At 44.3% G+C, this 21,256-nt stretch overlaps 2 protein-coding genes across 2 annotated transcripts in view; both read left to right on the top strand.

Annotated features, from left to right (window-relative positions):
• Window positions 1-4,250, top strand: part of LOC120060878 (1-phosphatidylinositol 4,5-bisphosphate phosphodiesterase eta-2-like) — a 75,524-nt gene extending 71,274 nt beyond the window's left edge. The window contains exon 22 of the mRNA XM_039010286.1: window positions 2,665-4,250. Within this exon, the coding sequence (XP_038866214.1) occupies window positions 2,665-4,250 (1,586 nt within the window). The remainder of the gene's footprint in view (window positions 1-2,664) is intronic.
• Window positions 4,251-10,151: 5,901 nt separating this feature from the next.
• On the top strand, window positions 10,152-18,297 carry si:ch211-251b21.1 (uncharacterized protein LOC571720 homolog). Its single transcript, XM_039010402.1, has 10 exons — window positions 10,152-10,407; window positions 11,417-11,497; window positions 12,915-12,946; window positions 13,480-13,659; window positions 13,888-14,114; window positions 14,502-14,599; window positions 16,265-16,482; window positions 16,719-16,938; window positions 17,222-17,469; window positions 17,761-18,297. The coding sequence occupies exons 2-10, from the start codon at window positions 11,434-11,436 to the stop codon at window positions 17,857-17,859; spliced, it is 1,386 nt and encodes a 461-aa protein (XP_038866330.1). The 5' UTR covers window positions 10,152-10,407; window positions 11,417-11,433; the 3' UTR covers window positions 17,860-18,297.
• Window positions 18,298-21,256: the final 2,959 nt, after the last annotated feature.

The raw sequence follows: 21,256 nt of genomic DNA, 5'->3' as shown, positions 1-21,256 counted from the left end.
AGGTACCTAGGGGTTTGTGGTATATGGCAAATATACCACGTCTAACGGCTGTTCTTACCCTTAGCAGTGGTATATTGGCAATACCACAAACGTCCAAGGTGCCTTTTTGCTTTTAGAACCGGTTACCAACATAAATATAAAGGTAAACAGGTAGATTGTGTCATACCCGTGGTACATTGTCTGATATACCATGGCTTTCAGCCAATCAGCACCCAGATGCCAAACCACCCAGTTTATAATCTTGTGTATGGGTAAGAAAAAAATACACTTGTATCCTATTTTTAACAAACTTTCAGCACACTTATCTTCCAGCATATGTCAGGTAGACATATATACTACTCACACACTTGCATATTTGTATTGCATATTTTAAATATTTACCTGAATTCCTTACCACCCCACTAAATGTGTCACTACCAAAACATAGTAGTGATCATTTTGATTAACCTTCTATTACAGATTTTTTTTTACCAGTACAGTAGAGCACAGTAGAGTACAGTAGACCAATACCACTAAATCAAGAGTCCATGGGCCCCTTCAATTGTAAGGAATTCAAGTAGAGTAAGCTTGCGTACTGTACAGTAGAGCACATTACAGTACAGTATAGCACATTGTAGACATCAATGTTTTGGCCAAATAGATTTCAGTATTTGTGCTCTTGGAGGGTGGGAGCCCCTCTGCTGGCGATGCATCTCAATACTCTACACTTGTTCCTGAAGTGTGCACTTATCTACTACTCACATGTTGGTCGGCTGTAACTCAGTTGATAGAGCATGGCGCATGCAACGTTAAAATGGAGATCGCATCAATGGCACTGCATGTGCTTTCACAGATGCCATAATGGCACGGATACAATGATGAGACCTTTAATATATCTCTATAGTGTCAATTGTTTCTGTTGTGAACATTTCGGTTTAAACAAATCAAAATATATTTTAGATTCTTCAAAGTAGCCATCCTTTGCCTTGATGACAGCTTTGCACACTCTTGGCATGCTCTCAATCAGCTTCACCTGGAATGCTTTTTCAACAGTCTTGAAGGAGTTCCCAGATATGCGGAGCACTTGTTGGCTGCTTTTCCTTCACTCTGCGGTCCAACTCATCCCAAACCATCTCAATTGGGTTGAGGTTGGGTGATTGTGGAGGCCAGGTCATCTGATGCAGCACTCCATCACTCTCCTGCTTGGTCAAATAGCCCGTACACAGCCTGAAGGTGTGTTGGGTCATTGTCCTGTTGAAAAACAAACGAAAGTCCCACTAAGCGCAAACCAGATGAGATGGCGCATCGCTGCAGAATGCTGTGGTAGCCATGTTGGTTAAGTATGCCTTGATTTCTAAATAAATCACTGACAGTGTCACCAGCAAAGCACCATCACACCTCCTCCTTCATGGTGGGAACCACACATGTGGAGAGCATCCGTTCACCTACTCTGCGTCTCACAAATACACTGCGGTTGGAACCAAAAATCTCAAATTTGGACTCATCAGACCAAAGGACAGATTTCCACCAGTCTAATGTCCATTGCTCGTGTTTCTTGGCCCAAGCAAGTCTCTTCTTCTTATTGGTGTCCTTTAGTAGTGGTTTCTTTGCAGGAATTCGACCATGAAGGCCTGATTCACGCAGTCTCCTCTGAACAGTTGATGTTGAGATGTGTCTCTTACTTGAGCTCTGTGAAGCATTTATTTGGGCTCCAATCTGAGGCTAGTAACTAATGAACTTATCCTCTGGGTCTTCCTTTCCTGTGGCGGTCCTCATGAGAGCCAGTTTCATCATAGCACTTCATGGTTTTTGCGACTGCACTTGAAGAAACTTGAAAAGTTCTTGACATTTTCCAGATTGACTGATCTTCATGTCTTAAAGTAATGATGAACTGTCGTTTCTCTTTGCTTATTTGAGCTGTTCTTGCCATAATATGGACTTGGTCTTTTACCAAATAGGGATATCTTATGTATTCCACCCCTACCTTGTCACAACACAACTGATTGGCTCAAATGCATTAAGAAGGAAAGAAATTCACACCTGTTTATTGGCACACCTGTTAATTGAAATGCATTCCAGGTGACTACCTCATGAAGCTTGTTGAGAGAATGCCAAGAGTGTGCAAAGCTGTGGCAAAGAGTGGCTACTTTGAAGAATCTCAAATATAAAATATATTTTAATTTGTTTAACACTTGTTTGGTTACCACATGATTCCATATATGTTATTTCATAGTGTTGATGTCCTAACTATTATTCTACAATGTAGAAAATAAAGAAAAACCCTGTAATGCGTGGGTGTGTCTAAACTTTTGACTGGTACTGTAACTGTCCTAAGTTTGGAGACCTAACTGTTTTTTTTCTAAATAGTTATTTTGGGGTGGGACTGCAATTTGCACCACTTCTGTAGAATCACCCATATACTGTATGCATCATAAGGCTCACATAACGATACTATAAGTATGCTACTGGTAGTAACCATTTTGACAAATGTCGTCCTGTAGTTACTGATCTGATTCTTCTCTTCTCCCTCTCCAGACCATTCCACAGGGCAGAGACCAGCTCCCCCTCTTTCACTATTCAGGCCAATCGCTGAAGAACTGGGTGACAGACATCTCACTCGCTCCGCTTCTACTCCAGCAGACCACTCATCAACACGTCACTCCCCACTTCTGCCCCTCCCTCCAGCCACAGCAATAACCACCACCACTCCATCCCCTGCTTCTAATAGTGAAGCGGACAGTCCCGTCAACGGTAGGGGGGAGGAGAGTCCCGTCAAGGGAAGGGGGGTCAGCAAAATACCCCCTGTCCTTCACAGGACCACCTCAGCCCCTGTCGTACCCGTCCCGGGGAAGAGACCGGACCCCAAAGACCTGACCCCCTCACAGTCCTGCAGAGACCCCCGGGTCGACAACGGCGCCTCGTCACCCATGGAGCACGCTCCAAGCCGAACGGAAGCACTGTATACTCCGACAGACCACACAAAGGACGATGCCGAGCGCAAGACTGAGACAAGGGCAGAGTCTCCTGCTCTTCTCGCCGACCACTCTGTCTCCAGCCCTCAGAAAGTCCAGGTCCTGAGAACGATGTTCGGCGGCAACCCGGCACGCACGCCCGTCAGAAGGACCAAAAGCGAGGGCTACGTGCGGTCGGCGGCTGGGGGGCAGCAGCAGGCATCTGCCGTGCCGGAGGTGTGCACAGACGCCACCCTGAATGACCGGCTGTGGAGCAAGCTGGAGCCTGAGCCGGGCAACCACCGAGACAGCGTGTCCTCGTCCTCCAGTATCTCGTCCAACGACACCGTCATTGATCTGTCCCTGCCCAACCTGGCCAGGAAGAGCCTCACCTGCCTGAACAGCGGGCCCTCCCCATCTGACAACACCTTCCAGGACCCACCCTCCTGGGTCACCAGGCCACGCTCGGCCATCACCTCTTTTGACACGCTGCGGGTCAGCAAGAGCAAGTCCAACCCCAACCTCCGGCAGGGCCACCCGGGGGAGCCAGAGGACGAGCTGCAGCCCAGACCCCTCGGAGCCCCCAGGGAGCCTCCAGTGGACTCACCCAGTAGAATTACCCAGAGGAGGCACACCTGGAGCCGCCTCTATATGGAAGGGCTGAAGCAGTCCTCCTCCCCAGCCAAGAAGCCCTCTGCTGCAGCTGCCAGCCCCCTGGATACCGGAGCCTCTATGTCCAAGAGCCTGGGGGACTTGACTTCGGATGACATCGCTTGCAATTTTGACAGCAAGTACCGCAGCATCAGCCGCAGCTTCATCGTCAGGCCCTCCAGGAACGATCCTCGACGAGGTCTCCAGAGGCCCCGGCCGCCAAGCGACCTGACAGAGCAGCTGAGGAGGCTGACGGATGTGGAGCCCCTGACGGCACGTGACTTCGCCACCCAGGCACAGCAGGAGTCCCCGGAGGAGGCTCAGGAGGAACCCCCACTACGGAGAATGTCCTCCCGGAGTCAGAGCAGGGTGCGCTACATCGCCAACAGGGCCAAGGAGGCCCAGGAAAGGAAGAGGCTGCAAGGTCTCAACCAGCCCCACCTAGCTGCCGGCGCCATTAGCATTAGCATTTTCGGAGGCGGTAGCCCTATTGAAGAGCGGGGTAACCCGGAGGGGGCGTGCTGCGTAGCCCAGAGCCCCTGCACTAGCTTGGACCTGTTAAGCCAGCTCAGCCCCCCGGGGCCGCCCCCCAACAGACAGTCCCAGACACAGTCCCAGACCTCCCCGAACTCTGACAACAATGAGGTCTTTTTCATGCTCAAGCTCTGAGAATCAGATTTATTTTGGACCGGACCGTGAGAGACACTGAAGCAAAACTAATTTAGAATTCCATCCAGCTTTCTAGGAAGGGGAAATTGTCATTTATAAAGAAAGGGAATTCTGTATATATTGACAGGATGCATTTTTAAATGGGTTTAATCAAGCCCTGAATAATGCTACTTCTTCCAGAAACTTCCAGATACAGTCACAAGCACAGTTTTACTCTGGTCAATGTTTTATTTTCACTGCTCAGTAACTCACCTATAAACTTTGAACAACTATACGCCAAGCTGGTCACAAAGGATGTGCAAGTAATTTTTCCAACAAAGTGACCACACGTACACACAAATAATAGAAACAGTGGTGAGCTGTCTTATGAAAGCGTCCTTTACCAATACAGTCATTTGTTTGCACCAAATTAGGAATACTGAAATGTAATTGGAAAAACAAATCTCTACAATAGTTTTTATATGCTTGACTGTTCAGTGACTTCCACGTTTTGAGTATTCATTGTGAGTTGAGCTGATCCCAAAGTAGCAATAGACAACCATTAGTGGAGTTTTTTATTTTATTTTTTTATTTTTTATTTAAACTTTATTTAACTAGGCATGTCAGCTAAGAACAAATTCTTATTTACAATAACGGCCTACAAGAGTCTGATTAGAAAACCTTTTTTAAACTTGAAATTGAATGATATATACTGTACTTTTAAACCTTAAGATTGAATAATAAACTGTTAACTCATTATATATCACCAGTAGCCCAGCCATGTGCAAGCAATATTTTAAAAACAGCTATTAGTGTATTATATTGCAGATAATGTAGATGACGGATTTTCTTCAAGGTTGTTTAGCCAAGGGCCCATGCAGAATCTTTACTAAAAACAACAAAATAAGTAAAATGACAATAACAACAAAATCCAAAACATGTCTTTTTAACCCAACTTTTTTTTATTCTGTGCGTACAGTGAAGTGTGATTTGAGTGAGCTGCCCATGATTTAGCAAGGTTTTTGTTATCCTATGTTATCCTAAAATGTTATCCTATTTTTTATTTGACTGCATGTATTTTAAGCACAGTATCATATGTCTCTTATTTTATTATACAAAAAAAAAGTTAAATGGGACCTGATATTTTGACTTTTATTTCTGTGTTCAGGCTGTTGAATGATGTGATTGGTCACACTCTCATTGTAGATATTCGACCAGATAGGAGTGACCCTGTTTCCACGCACGTTTGTACTGTACCGTTTGTACTGCCATGCCAGTTCCCTGCAACCTTTTAGGAACCATCATTTTTGAAGTAAAAACCAGATGTCATTATGAACTGAATAAATATCTCTTCTGTATATTACACAAGCATATTTCTTTTTTTCTTTATTCAGTCGGATTGGACTCTTGTTCAGACATTGGACTCTTGTCTCAATGTTCGGACCAAAGATTTATCTTGGAACAAAATGGGCAGCCAGATGAAATGATCTTTACAGAAGTTGACATGTAAAAGCACTCGGTCTTGGCACGGCGGCTCCCCTAGCTGCCCTAATTATGGACTGCCTGGCTGGGTTGTATTGACCAGCCATCACCTCTCCCAACCTCATTGGCGTAGTTCACAAGACTCCCTGATGGGGAGAAATGTTGCAGAACAATGTCTCTGGCCACAATACATGCTCAGCCAAGAAAAGAAAACAGAAGAACATGCTTTCCGTTACATTTGCCACCCAAGATTTTGTTGTGGTCACACTTTTAGTAAACTACAACTTTTAAGGCTTAAAGCCCTCATAAACCCCTCATAAGGCCTAGATATAGTGGCTTCAAAAGTCTTCCAGGAACTTGCCATGCTTGGCAAAGCACCAGATGTAAGGGTATTTTATATAACCCTTTATGTATGACATCGCTTATAACTCATTTTGGCAAGCATTTGTGTAGTGCTTATGAATGCTTTATGACTGCTCTATAAAGCCTGCATCGTGACAAAAACGGGTAATGATGATTAAAACCGGTAAGACCGTTAAAGCCTTGTTTATATTTTCCCTGTACTGACCTATCAATCAACGGTCTGCCAACAGTGTTTTTGAGTCTGGGGTTGCCAAGATGACGGCCACCTCTGGTGAAGCTGTTGGCTATAGCCAGGCCTCTTATTCTGTACTGGGAGAGGGTTCTGAAGCGCGACATGCTCCTTTTAGCGCCACAGACTGTGCCCTGCTGTCACACATACAAAAGACAGCTTCATTAGGATTCCGAGAGCATTTCGACTCCCCTCTTCAAACCCTATTTATCCAGTCGATTGGCCATGGCTCAGCCCTCCAACCAAAATCTGGAGCTCTATTGAGTCACTACTGAACTGAGGGAATGATGTTGTCACAGGAGCTTGAATGCTTTTCTTACCCCATCAAACTCCAGCCCCACATGACTCCAAGCTCACAACTTCTCTGGAAGAAATTGAGATTTATGGAATTAAGTAAATAACGTTTTTAAGACTGAACTCTGTATGAATTAACATTATGTTGCCAGAGATCTAGGCACTCCTCCAAAGTATACAACATTGAAAAGATGAGTTAATTGCAATGTGTTCGTCTCTTTAGTTAATTTGAACAGGGGGTGTCTTTTGCTTGGGTACCAAATAAGTATTTCTCTGATTTATTGAATAGTGGAGTCAAGTCCCTCTTCGATGGTATCATGGGGATTAACTTAAAGTAACAATGCAGCCAATACAAAAATAAACAGGTTGAACCTTCATGTGGCTCAATGAACTTCTAGGACAAAATCAACTAATTATAAATATCATAGTCCCCTGTTTTTAAATCGTTTTTTCTGCCTTGTGCACTAACTCTGGCCACTTCCTCAAAAGGATTGTTCTATAAACAGTTCTCTCTCTCTCTCCAGCACTGTTCTTTTGCCAATAAGCTCCTTTAGAGTTAGCTTCAAGAATAGGACGCTTGTTTTCAGTGACCACATTATCTTCCCTCTGGTTCCAACTCTCCTCCTGATGATTCCCAAAGGATTCGTCAGGGTCAAAATTCTGCTCCTCATTTCATGACTCATCCCCCTGGCTCCCAGGAACTGTGTCTGTTCCTTTGGTTAGCCAGGAACTTCTTTTTATATTTTATTTGTATTTTTTGAGAGGGAAGGGGGATGATTAGTTAGGGGCTCTCTTATGTAACCTGACAAAACAAGCCTTGCCATCTTGATGTGCATCACTGTAAGCTGCTAGTGTGTTAGTCATAACGTTACATTCCCTTTCACTCAGTCAACTTCGGTACAACATAAAATGGGGAAATAGAATCATAACCCAAGGTGACCCCAATGGATACCAAATTACGCTGCAGAGAGCACCCTGTCGCGAGCTAGAATAGCAAAACAGACAAAAGCTGGTCAGATAAATGCTTAACCTAGGTCCGGTCAATGTACGTGTGCCAAGCTCGCCACGGACACAGGGCATGTAACCTCTGTTGCTCTTCAGAAGCAAAAGGGAGAGGCGAAAAGGGAAATGACTCAAACGCTGAGGACTTCTAGGATGTAGCCATGACATTCGGGGCAAAGGCCGCATTTGGACACAACGTCACCTTAGAGTCGCCCGGGGCGAACTGAGAACAGGAAGGGTGTACGGATAACGCATAGATGTCCCCAACACCTTTAGTCGAGACCAAAGCCACTAGCAAGGAGGTTTTATAACGGAGGATCTTCAGATCCACAGACTCCAGTGGTTCAAACGGGGGCCTTTTTTTCAATACGCATTTTCTCGCGATGGGTAAAGATCTATGTCAGCCCTGACAAAATTCCTCTCCCCGTCTTTTGATGCACGCCACCACTGACATATTGTCGGTTCTGACCCGCACAAGCCAGCCCGACAAAAACTGGGGGAAACGCCTGAGAGCCAGATACACCATTAGGAGCTCCGGGTAATTGATATGCAGTGCGCTCCGCACCACTGTCCATAACGCCATCCCTGGGCCATGGCCGGTAGGCCTGACAGACATCTGAAGCGACCGGCTTAGGCTGCGCGATGCATCAACAATACGACTTCCATCCGTATTGTTCCTTCCAAGCCGCGACCCTTGCAGAGCAAGGGAAACAACTACTTCAAGGTCTCAGAGCCAGTGACGTCACCGATTGAAACGCTATTAGCGCGCACCCCGCTAACTAGCTAGCCATTTCACACGGGTTACACAAGCTTCCAACACATGTTGTTCTTCTGTGAGACTGTATAGCCCGGCCCCTTAATAGGCACAGAGGGCTTCGGAAATGGTTGCTGTAGTACCCTGTTTGCCATAATAAAATGTGAGGGCACTGTCGTCACAGTAATTTGTTTGTGGAGCGGCGCACTGTTCGCTCAGACCCGTGCTAAGGCCCCTCACTCCGGGGGTGTGCACGGGCGCAGCTTCCTCATCGGAGGTGAATGCAAGTCCCGCTTTCTCCACTCCCTCCAACTCCGGGAATTGAAAATAGGAAAGGGGGTTGCCATAACGCCGGGGGAACGCTAGTAAGCTTCATTGAACGGAAGTTATGCATACTAGCCGACATTAGTCAGGAGGCTCTTTAGTCTAAGTTAGGCTAGCTAGACTCTGACCGCAGCACAGTCCGTTTAGAATAACCAAGCGACTTAACGCTATGTATATGAAACAAGAGTTACCCAAGCAACTCCACCTTGGGGAGGCAAGAATAGCTAGTAGTAGCTAACTCGCCTTGGTGAATTAGCTAACCTGACTAGCACGCTATGCAGCGCTTGTTAGCCAGCATGGTCTCAAAGGTCTATATAGGACCGTATCAACGAGGTGGGACCAGACCCTTCATCGACAAGTCTGGGAAGAGAGTAAAGCAGTGCTTGACTGAGACAAGCGGCGGGCGGGTACCTATTGAACCTGTCGGCCCTCTCTCTTCGAGTAGCATCCCGTAACCAACGATAGAGTGCACAGGAGCCGGATTGAGCTTGGGCAGCCACTGCACACACCACGCCCAGGCAGACAAGACATTTGATTCGACCAAAGATCCAATCCATCTCCGCTTCCCACAACTCCAATACAGCCGAGGTACGGCCACCCGGGAGAGGAAGTCACTATAGGAAACACCAAGCCACCTAAAAAATGCTACACGATTGTCAAGAGAACCTGCGTGTGGACTAGTATGGGCTCAGTGCCAGCCGTCCCCTAGTCCTGCACACAAACTGATTTGAACGAGGGCACGGCAGAGCATGCACCGAGACATACAAGACAACATTTGGGCACAGGCCCGAACCCGAACCCGGCTTAGCCTTCGTCATCTAGGTCGCATCTTTTGCCATCTTAATCATTACTAAAGCCAGGCCAAACAATCTGAAGAATAACTAATTGTTTGTGATTAGGAAACTATGAGAACCATACAAACTCCACATCGTCCAGAGGGGAAACTTTAGTCGGCACAACGTAAGACAGTCTCATGTTCCATTTGTTTGTTTTAGTAGCGGGAATCATTCCTGTTCACACTGAGGTAAAGAGCGGAATAATTGAAGGAATTCATCCGAGCCTCATGCTTATCACCTGAGGAAGGCAGGGATTCCAGCGAGGTGTGGATTTCATTGGCCTTGTCAGGCGTGATTTTATATTCTTCAACCGAAGTCGCGAGTGCGACTCCCCATATTATGTTGTAAGGAAGTTGACTAGCTGAAAGCGAACACATCGGGAGGGATCATAGACCATTCCTCCATATAGAATCCTCCCAGATCCTTGATATCCTTAGTCTACGCTTATGGACTGCCCTCTTCAATTCAAACCACCAAAATCTCCTGCGTTGTATGGTTGTGCTACTGCACCCAACTCCCCTTTCTCCATTGGCTACTAGGAACTTATTTTTTCTTCTCCTTTTTTTAGGTGGGGGGGATGAGAGGTTGGGGGCTCTCTTACTTAACTTGACAAAAACAAAAAATGTCCATCCCTCTATAGCTGCTATTGTGCACCAAGGGAAGTGAACAAGTGCACACTTCGGGAGAAAGGAGATTAGATTATTGGGACGCAGCCCACATGCTTTAGAGTCCTCCACATCTACTGTCCAACCCCTTTATAATTTCGGGTTGGTGTGGGTGTGATATCTGACCCTCTTGCACTGCACACAACCATCCCTCCCTCTCCATTAACTACTTTGTTTGCGTCCTTCCACTCCACCAGAGTTGCTTCTTTACTAAGACGGACTATCTAAGGTAAGGAAACCTTATTGGTTATCATTCAGACAGTGCTATTCACTTTTACAGCGAATTTTGATGGCAGCATCTTATTGATGTTGTTCCTAATAGCATTTTGAATTTTTTTTCTCTTCCATTTGTGATATATTAATGAACGTATGCATGTGCCACGAGGCATGGTTTGTTATAGTTTCTTTGCATTATAACCCCCACATTTACATTATAACCCCCACATTTGCATTATAAACCCCACATTTGAATTGCAATGTGAAATTCTGGTTAAGGATTTCCAATGTTTTTATAAGAAATAAAGTTGAATTTGAACCTTGTGACTAACCAAATAGACTAAACTATGTGTTGAGCTATAACCCAGTCTGTAGGCATGGTCCGTCAGTCTCAACCCACCATTTGGAAAGCATTGTCCTTGGTTAGCACATAGTGCTAGCACATTTGTTAAAAAATTATACATAAAATCTCATTGTTATCCCCTGAGCCAATATATATATTTGTATTTTTAAGTGAAAGGTTAATATGCTTTTCTCGTTTTTTTGTGCAGGGAAGTACTATAACACTTTACACTACAGTGCCCTTATTACTGTGTACTCGTGTAATTAGGTTAACAAGTACTCTATTATTAGTACACTGTACTTTAACATTAGCCCTAACCCTGACCTGGAGTAACCTTGAGTACAGTTTTAGAAACATGTAATAATGAGTCATTATAATACATGTTACAGTGTAGCAGGAATCATTTCACATTAACAAGAGCACTATAAGGTATAGTATAGCCAGAATTACTGCCCTCAAATTATAGAAAAATACCTCTGCATTTATATTATTATTATTTCTACAATAATTATCAGTTTGTAGTAATTTTGTTGAATTTGACCCATAGCTTACAATGTTGAACACTCATATTGAGGTCAATATAAACTGAAATCCATGAGCATCTAATCATCAAAAATAAATACAAATGTAAGGTCACCTTGGTCATTGAAAATGAGTTGTCACCTCTTATAATTCTCAGGTTCAGAAGGTGACAACATGAAAGCGTTGATTGGATTGGTCGTGTGTGCCGTGGCACTGCTACCTGGGTGTTGCACTGCTGGTAAATACATACATATATATCATAAGGTTTCCAAGGAATGCTGCCACTGGTCCAGGTTCAAATATTTCATAATCCTCCTAATGGTACGGTTAGGATTTGGGGTTGGGTAATCTGATCACAGATCTGTGTTTGAGGGCAATTTCTACCTTAATCTCCCAGTATTACTTCTTCCCTGCTATGGTCGAGGGTACTCATTACCCATAACCTTTTATTACACTGACCCCTTGTGGTATAATGTATAAGTGGTCAAGACACCTCTGAAGTATCTTAGGTTATCTATAGGAATTTGGGGAATAAGGGTTGAAAATACATTTAGAAAACATACTGAGCCACCAAGCTGTGGCAGGCAATGGCTCTCCAGTGCTGCCTTAATAAAACCAGCCTGGAGGTCAGCCTTTGAAATTCCTCCAGCATCCCAGCATGCCCTAGCCTATGGGAGGGTGCCCTAAAATGGTTAGTGTCTCGACATCTGACTCTGCCCATTGACCGAGGCTGGACGGCTGGAGCCCTAACAAACCCCGGGGCCTCATCAGATCATTTCTCACGAGCCGTCCGAGAGGATGCCTGCCACGGCCAACAAAAGAGTGTGATAAATCAATTGAGCTTGCAGACAATGGCTCGGGGCAGGCCCGTGAAATGACAGACATCTCAGTGGGCTTGTAGGTCGATGCCAAAGGTCTTTTACAAATTACTGTTGATGTGTGTCAGTATGCCACTGACACCATACGATACCGAGGGAGCACCCTCGACTGGGCCCACCACTGTATGTGGAGCGATTGCGCCCCAGCACCTCCGCTTCCCCGCCTCTAACCCTGGCAGGGCTTGTTAGTTCTTGAGACGGACATGCTGAAATGGCATTGGTCACAGTCAGTCTACGGCAAGGAAAACTATTTTCAGTGTCATGCATAATGGAGGGGGATTGGAAGGGGGGACTGTTTGCTTCTTCTGCTGGAGACGTTTGATGGAGGGGTTGTTGGATCCAGAACATGCCTTTAGGGAAGAGCGGGGTGGGTAGGAGCCCACTTTAGTCTCACCACAGGAGGTTCAAAACAGTCCTGTTGTACCCCATTAATGTCCCCCTACATTGCCCCCAAAATGGACTCCTTATCATTGGAGAGAAAAGTGTCTCGTTAGAAAGCTGCAGTACAATACAGCCATTCTTCTCTATCCTGGCTCTTGGGTCTTAACTCCTGAAGTTGGAAGAGAGGACAGAGCATAACATGGTATGATGATACGCTTACATTAGAAGCCCTCAAGAAGCAACTTCTACTAGTTTTCAACCAGACAAAGCAAATGAACCAATGCAAGGGAAGGGATTAACGTTGAATCCTATTAATCCCTCACATTATATTTCATTACACAGACAGACTAAAGAGCAGTGTGTATACATTGACGTGTTTGGTTTTTGTTGTTCCAGGGCCTGCAGCGTTATCCATCACCACTATATTGGTAAGGTATTACACATCATACTAATACTTATCACATTCATATTATCATACTGTAAATTGTTTGTTATGCATATCATCAGACATATGGCTAACATTCATTTTTATATTTCAAATTCATATTTATCATAATGACTCTTCTGATCCAATGCATTTATTTGGGCACACCTGTTCGAATGACACTGTGGCTTCTTTTACACATGCAGCCCAATTCCGATGTGATGAAATATCTGATACCTATCAGATTTTCCACCAAATGTGTAAACAGGAAAAACAACATAAAGTGCCCAATTCTGATATTTTGCCCAATTATTGTTCTTTTGAACAATCAGATTAGATTCCATGGCTGTGATTCCATAGGCCACATGATTCTGATATGTCATGACATACACGGACCTCCTATTGAGATGTGCCTTTTGTTAAGTCAATCAGAAGTTAAATGTGGTGAAAAGGAGACCGGTGTGCCACTTTAATGTAACTCTATGATGGAATGCATGTTTTAACTTATGATCCACTTGTCGGATTCTCTCCCACCAGCAAGAGCCATACACCATGACCCAAGGGTCTGAGCTGGAGGGGTATTGCATTGACCTGCTTGCGGAGATCGCTAAGAAGTTGGGCTTCAAGTATGAAGTGCACCTGGTGAAGGACGGCAAATACGGGCGACAGGACGAGAGCGGAAACTGGCTCGGGATGATCGGGGAGGTGGTCCGAGGGGTGAGTGACCTGGACAGAAAGTAGCAGGTGGTGGTATACGCTACGCTGGGAGATTGGTTAAGTCATTCAGACTTGTGTTCAGTAGGCCGTGCATGGCTATACTCACTCACACTTGTGTGCGTGGGTCCCTATTCCTGTTTGTTTGTCCCTGTGTCTGTGTGTTCCTGCTCATGTGTGTGTGTCACTGTGTGATGTGTGTGTCTGCTCTTGTCTGCTCCTATTTATCAGGAGGCCGACCTGGCGGTCGCCGATCTGACCCTCACTGCAACCAGGGAGCTCTCGGTGGAGATGAGCACTCCCTTCATGCAGATCGGTGTTGGCTTCATCCTGAGCAGGGACCTGGGCTCCGAGGAGAGCCACTTCGTCAGCTTCCTCTTCCCCTTCTCCACGGAGATGTGGGTGGGTGTCCTCGTGGCCTTCCTGGTGACTGGCCTCTGCATTTATCTGGTGGCCAGGTGAGATATCATCATCCACTCGCCCCCATTCCTAATCTAGCCCCTAGCTATAAACCCTAGTCATAAACCCTAGAATCCTAACTTCCACTTAAGTCTGTCAGTCATCCATTAAAGTCAACGAGACTAAGTAAAAATACGTAGAAGTTAGAATCTTTGCATACAAAGATGTCAACATACAAATAATGCGTAATGCTGTGAAACATATAGGCTACAGGATGTCCAGTGTACAACTCTAGCGTGGGAGATAGGGGTGGTTGATAATAGAGTACGTCAATGGAAGTAGAAACTACACTGCTATTTCATCCTTCTAAGAATCTGGTTTGGCCACTGTCCAGAGAATGAAGTTCTGTAAAGAAAGACATCTCAATGCTCACTTCACCCCCTTAGGATAAGCCCCTGTGAGTGGGCTGACCCCGAGACAGACGAACACAGTTTCACCCTCCTGCACAGCTTCTGGTACATCACCGGAGCCCTGACACTGCAAGGTAACACAGCTATGAGCCAAATCGCCCGGACTAAAATTTTAACATAGCCCTGCATCCCCTCCTTTACACAAATATAGAAAACGGTCCTTAATAAATCGCAATCTGGGTCAGGTGGGCATAATTTGAAAGCTTGTTCTATTGCAACATGACTAGCTAAATTATAAAAAATACGAAGACTAACATTATATTATGAAATATTTATAGGCGCTAACAGGAGATAAAATTAACATGTATTAAGTGGACGGGTGTGGATGGACACGTGTGTGTGTGTGAATGGGTACATGTATGTGAGTGTGCGTGTGTGTGTAATACACGCAAAGACGATGAAAACGCAAGGTAGGGATGCCAACATGCAAATGAGATTTAACAAAAAACAAGTAAATACATGAAAACAATAACACTTCAGATACATGCCCAAGCCAACACCAAACGATACTGTAATGAAACAGCAGGGGGCAGGTCTCGAACCCTCGACCTTCTAGCCCGAGGTCCGGCGCGCTACCGACTGTGCCGCAAAAGCATGCTCATGCGGTATAGTCGATTTCCGCGCTTATAAACCCAGGGTCGTTACAATACCTTGCTTTTGCTTTTTTGTTTGTTGAATTTTTTTATTATTAGTATTATTTTTGTATGACTATTATTTATTCGGGTCAACAATTACTTGTACCATAGTACCAATTATATTGTTTTATGAAATGCTGATTGTTGGCCTGTTTAGGTTAATTATTTTATTTTCAGTTTGGGAGGGGGGTAAATGTATATATCTTTTGCTGTGATTCTGTTGTGATCAAAAACCAATATATAACAAGTATTTAAAAAATAAACCGTATTTTACATGAGTTTTATGATATGGGAATGTGATGTGCACATTTGGACTCGGGTGTTTGGCTTGCTTGTATGACTTCAAAGCGGTATTTATAATAATCCTCAACTTCTCATCTTTCAAAATACATAGAGTCCTCGTAATGTACAGCATTTTCCTCACTCAGACAACAAACAAATTGCATAAGTTACCCAGTTAGCAGTTAGCTGGAGAGGTGGGGGCAACTTCTTGTCGCGCCCGGTGCTCAAGTTCAGAACCGCTGTCAGACAAAACCCATTCAGAACTTTTTAAAACAATTTATTTTTATTTTTTTTTTATTCAAAATACAGATCAACAATTTACATTGTTACATCATACAAAACAGAACGCAGGTATTAACGAGAAAATACTAAAACATACAAAAAAACATTCGGATCTGTGAAGCGGAGACCCTGAGCTCTGACGTCATGCATAGCATGTTACTGTACAGCCACTGTGTTCTAATTTAGGCGCTTTAAAAAAAAAATATTTGTCACATACACATGGTTAGCAGATGTTAATGCGAGTGTACCGACAATGCAGTAATAACCAACGAGTAATCTAACCTAACAATTCCACAACTACTACCTAATACACACAAGTGTAAAGGGATAAAGAATATGTACATAAAGATATATGAATGAGTGATGGTACAGAACGGCATAGGCAAGATGCAGTAGATGGTATAGAGTACAGTATATACATATGAGATGAGTAATGTAGGGTATATAAACATAAAGTGGCATAGTGTCCAGATCTGCAATTTCCAACCCGTATACGGGTAGGAGTATGAAGTTTGCGTTCTCTATGGTTTGCGTTCTCAGGTGCTGGCCCACACCCTAAAGGCCTGTCTGGCCGCATTATCAGCGCCATCTGGTGGGTGTTTGCGGTGGTGCTCCTGGCCTGCTACTTCAGCAACTTCAACACCATGCTACGCTCGGACACCAAACACGGCTCGGTGATGAACTTCGATGAGCTGGCCAGACAGGACGTCATTGACTATGGAACAGTGGAAGGCGGCTCCACGTTCAATTTCTTCAAAGTACGTGTCGCTTTAAAAAGAAACCGCACAAATATATTAATTAGTAAACGTCAATCGATGTACAAAAATGCTAAATTGTCTGTACCTGCACATATTTCTTTACATTTCCTTCCATAGTGAGTTTCGGATAAAAACGTACACCTACAACTAGAATCGCTAATGTCTCAACAACTATGGCCGAAAATCATCTGACCAACTTTGCATTTCTAAGATTCCCTTTTCGCTCCCATTTCTAGAACTCCAACAACCCCACCTACCGACGCATCTTCCAGCACATGGAGAGGAAGAAGAGTTGTGTGCCTTCTGTGGAAGAGGGCAATCGACGTGCCCAGGAAGGCAACTACGCCTTCATTGGCGAGGTAGCGTCTCTGGACCTGGCTGTGGCTCGCTACTGCAACCTGGTCCGCAGCAGTGAACTCATTGCCATGAGAGGGTACAGCATTGCAGCACCCCTAGGTGAGCCCCGAGCAGCTGGATCCACAGTACACCACATAGATGGGCCTGATATATCAATAGGCAACATTGGGAACATTGTCTATGTGTTTTTATGGGTGGTCTGCTGTGGTGATGAATATCTGAAGTATTCAAAATTCAGTGCATTACTTGATATGCACCCAAACACATACACACTGACACCCTTCTCTCTCAAGACAAAAAATAACTCCCCTTTCTCACTTGCTGTCCCTCCATCTCCCTCCTCCTTCCCTCTGTATCCTCCCTCCCTCTCATTCCCTGCCAGGCTCCCCTATGATGAAGAACATAACGGTGGCCATACTGCAGCTGAGTGAGTCTGGGGAATTGGCGTACCTGCAGAGTAAGTGGTGGGCCAATAGCTGTATGCCAGAGGGGGGCCAAGCCCCACAGGCCCTCCAGGCCCACCTCCTGAGGGGCCTCTTCATGCTGCTGGCCCTGGGGTGTGGCCTGGGCCTCCTCATTGCCCTCCTGGAGCTTGCCTCCAAGGCCCGCAACCAAGCCAAGGACCAGAAGGTAAGGGAACATGAGGGGATATTGAATGGACTTAAAAAATATATACAGGTGAAGTTGGATGCCAAATACACCTTAGCCAAATACATTTAAACTCAGTCTTTCACAATTGCTGACATTTAATCCCAGTACAAATTCCCTGTCTTAGGTCAATTAGGATCACCACTTTATTTTAAGAATGTGAAATGTCAGAATATTAGTAGAGAATGATTTATCTTCCTATAATTCCCCCTACTACTCACATTTCTTCTTCTCTCCTATCCTTTCTTCTGTCTCCTTTTTCTCTCCTCAAAGAAATCCTGCTGCTCAGTATTGTCGGCAGAGCTGAGTCAACGTTTCAGATCGGGCAGGGCGAATGCAGGCACAGAGACGTCAGAGAAGAGCAAAGCGTAAAGGATCTGTTTTACTGATTGGCTCCGAAAAGCACCATATAGTTTGATACGCATATTAACCATGTGTGAGGGACCCTGGACCTGTCCTTGGGAGCAGCAGTATCTTCCGTATCCTAGTAGAAATAGACTACTAACAGTTTGTATTTTATATATATTAAGTTGATACAGGCTTTGCAACTAACCTCCAGATAAATTCTTTTGGCAACTGTATTTTCAATTGTTTTTTTTGTTATGTACTGCCAAAATATCTCATGTGCTACTAAATCTGGTGGCTTATGAGTTGTTTCATTAACCGTTCTATATGTTTTACTTTAACCAAATTAAATCCCTAGACGTCCCAAATGCATAGATTTTTTGTTAGTTTTGTTAAGTTTCACACCTAAGCTCTCTCATGTGTTTTGGATGGATGGATAGAAATAAATACAATAGATTTTTTATGGATTCGTAAAATGGTTGCTGTCCAGGAGTGGGGGGAGTGAACAGGCACTGTGGGTTAGAGGTAGTTATTGTGATAACTGATCAGTAAATTTTTTTGTTGCATTGTGGGGTCAAATAAGATCTACCAAATTCCACGAATGGGCTCATTCTCCATCCCCCTTGGCGTGTTGTCTCGCGAAGCAAGATGGAAGTAAGATGGCGCTGCAATGCATACACTGTAAACCCCAATGTGCTGTCATTAGTCAAAACTTTTCAGGAAACCCATTGTACTTAATATATCTGAGTACAGTTACTTAAGAGACTTACCCAGAAAGACTCACAGCTGTAAATCGCTGCCAAAGGAGATTCTAGCAAATACAGTTGAAGTCGGAAGTTTACATACACTTAGGGTGGAGTCATTTTGTTTGAAAAACAAAAACTTGTTTTTCAACCACTCCACAAATGTCTTGTCAACAAATTAGTTTTGGCATCTACTTTGTGCATGACAAGTAATTTTTCACAGACAGATTATTTCACTTATAATTCACTGTATCACAATTCCAGTGGGTCAGAAGTTAACATACACTAAGTTGACTGTGCCTTTAAACAGCTTGGAAAATTCCAGAAAATGATGTCATGGCTTTAGAAGCTTCTGATAGGCTCATTGATATCATTTGAGTCAATTGGAGGTGTACCTGTGGATGTATTTCAAGGCCTACCTTCAAACTCAGTGCCCCTTTGCTTGACATCATGGGAAAATCTAAAGAAATCAGCCAAGACCTCAGAAAACAAATTGTCACAGTGACTCTATCGGTTTGAGTAATGACTACAAAATTACTTTAGGAGCTTTGCACACATGGATTGTTCAATATTTGCACATTATTCTTTAAAGACTTCTTCAAGCTGTCAAGTCGGTTGTTGATCATTACTAGTCAGACATTGTCAAGTCTTGCCATAGATTCTCAAGCCAATTTAAGTCCAAACTGTAACTAGGCCACTCAGGAACATTCAATGTCGTCTTGGTAAGCCTCTCCAGTGTACTTTTGGCCTGGTGTTTTAGGTTACTGTCCTGCTGGAAGGTGAATTTCAAATCAAACTGTATTTGTCACATGCGAATACAACAGGTAGACCTTACCATGAAATGTTAAGTACAAGCCCTTAACCAACAATGCAATTAACCTCTATGGACAGTTCTTGGTCAATATTCAATAATGTGACTAGAATGACGTTGTAAACAGCCTACCATCTGGGACATAGAATTGTCTTATATGGGCAGAAAGCTTACATTCTTGTTTATCTAATGCAGTGTCCAATTTACAGTAGCTATTACAGCAAAAAAAATACCATGCTATTATTTGAGGATAGTGCACAACAAAACACTTTTATTACAGCAACTGGTTTGATACATTCACCTCTGAAGGTAAATAATGTACTTACATTCAGTAATCTTGCTCTAATCTGTCCTCCTGAGGGTCCCAGAGATAAAATGTAGCATAGTTTTGTTTGATAAAATCCATTTTTATATTCAAATGTAGGAACTTGGTTCTACAGTTTGACCCCACTGCTGTCTCAGTGGTGTTTTGTGTTGGATTTGCCCCAAACATAACACTTCGTATTCAGGACAAAAATGAATTGCTTTGCCACATTTTTTTCTGTATTACTTTAGTGCCTTGTTGCAAACAGGATGCATGTTTTGGAATATTTTTTAATCTGTACAAGCTTCCTTCTTTTCACTCTGTCATTTAGGTTAGTATTGTGGAGTAACTATAATGTTGTTGATCCATCAGTTTTCTCCTATCACAGATATTTCTATTGATATCGATGCCATCATCGGGAATTTAAGGTCATAAGTCTCAAGTTTCAAGTTTATTTTATATAGCCCTTCATACATCAACTAATATCTCGAAGTGCTGTACAGAAACCCAGCCTAAAACCCCAAACAGCAAGCAATGCAGGTGTAGAAGCACGGTGGCTGGGAAAAACTCCCTAGAAAGGCCAAAACCTAAGAAGAAACCTAGAGAGGAATCAGGCTATGAGGGGTGGCCAGTCCTCTTCTGGCTGTGCCGGGTGGAGATTATAACAGAACATGGCCAAGATGTTCAAAATGTTCATAAATGACCAGCATGGTCAAATAATAATCAGGAATAAATGTCAGTTGGCTTTTCATAGCCGATCATTAAGAGTTGAAAACAGCAGGTCTGGGACAGGTAGCACGTCCGGTGGACAGGTCAGGGTTCCATAACCGCAGGCAGAACAGTTGAAACTGGAACAGCAGCATGGCCAGGTGGACTGGGGACAACAAGGAGTCATCATGCCCGGTCGTCCTGACGCATGGTCCTAGGGCTCAGGTCCTCCAAGAGAGAGAAAGAAAGAGAGAAGGAGAGAATTAGAGAGCATACTTAAATTCGCACAGGACACTGGATAGGACAGGAGAAGTACTCCAGATATAACCAACTGACCCTAGCCCCCCGACACAAACTACTGCAGCATAAATACTGGAGGCTGAGACAGGAGGGGTCAGGAGACACTGTGGCCCCATCCGATGTTACCCCCGGACAGGGCCTAACAGGAAGGATATAACCCCACCCACTTTGCCAAAGCACAGCCCCCGCACCACTAGAGGGATATCTTCAACCACCAACTTACCATCCTGAGACAAGGCCGAGTATAGCCCACAAAGAACTCCACCACAGCACAAACCAAGGGGGGGCGCCAACCCAGACAGGAAGATCACGTCAGTAACTCAACCCACTCAAGTGACGCACCCCTCCTAGGGACGGCATGAAAGAGCACCAGTAAGTCAGTGACTCAGCCCCTGTAATAGGGTTAGAGGCAGAGAATCCCAGTGGAGAGAGGGGAACCGGCCAGGCAGAGACAGCAAGGGCGGTTCGTTGCTCCAGAGCCTTTCCGTTCACCTTCACACTCCTGGGCCAGACTACACTCAATCATATGACCTACTGAAGAGATAAGTCTTCAGTAAA

The sequence above is a fragment of the Salvelinus namaycush genome, chromosome 16 (assembly GCF_016432855.1).
Source record: "Salvelinus namaycush isolate Seneca chromosome 16, SaNama_1.0, whole genome shotgun sequence".
In the NCBI taxonomy this organism is placed as follows: domain Eukaryota; kingdom Metazoa; phylum Chordata; class Actinopteri; order Salmoniformes; family Salmonidae; genus Salvelinus; species Salvelinus namaycush.
This window is presented reverse-complemented; position numbering and strand designations above follow the sequence as displayed.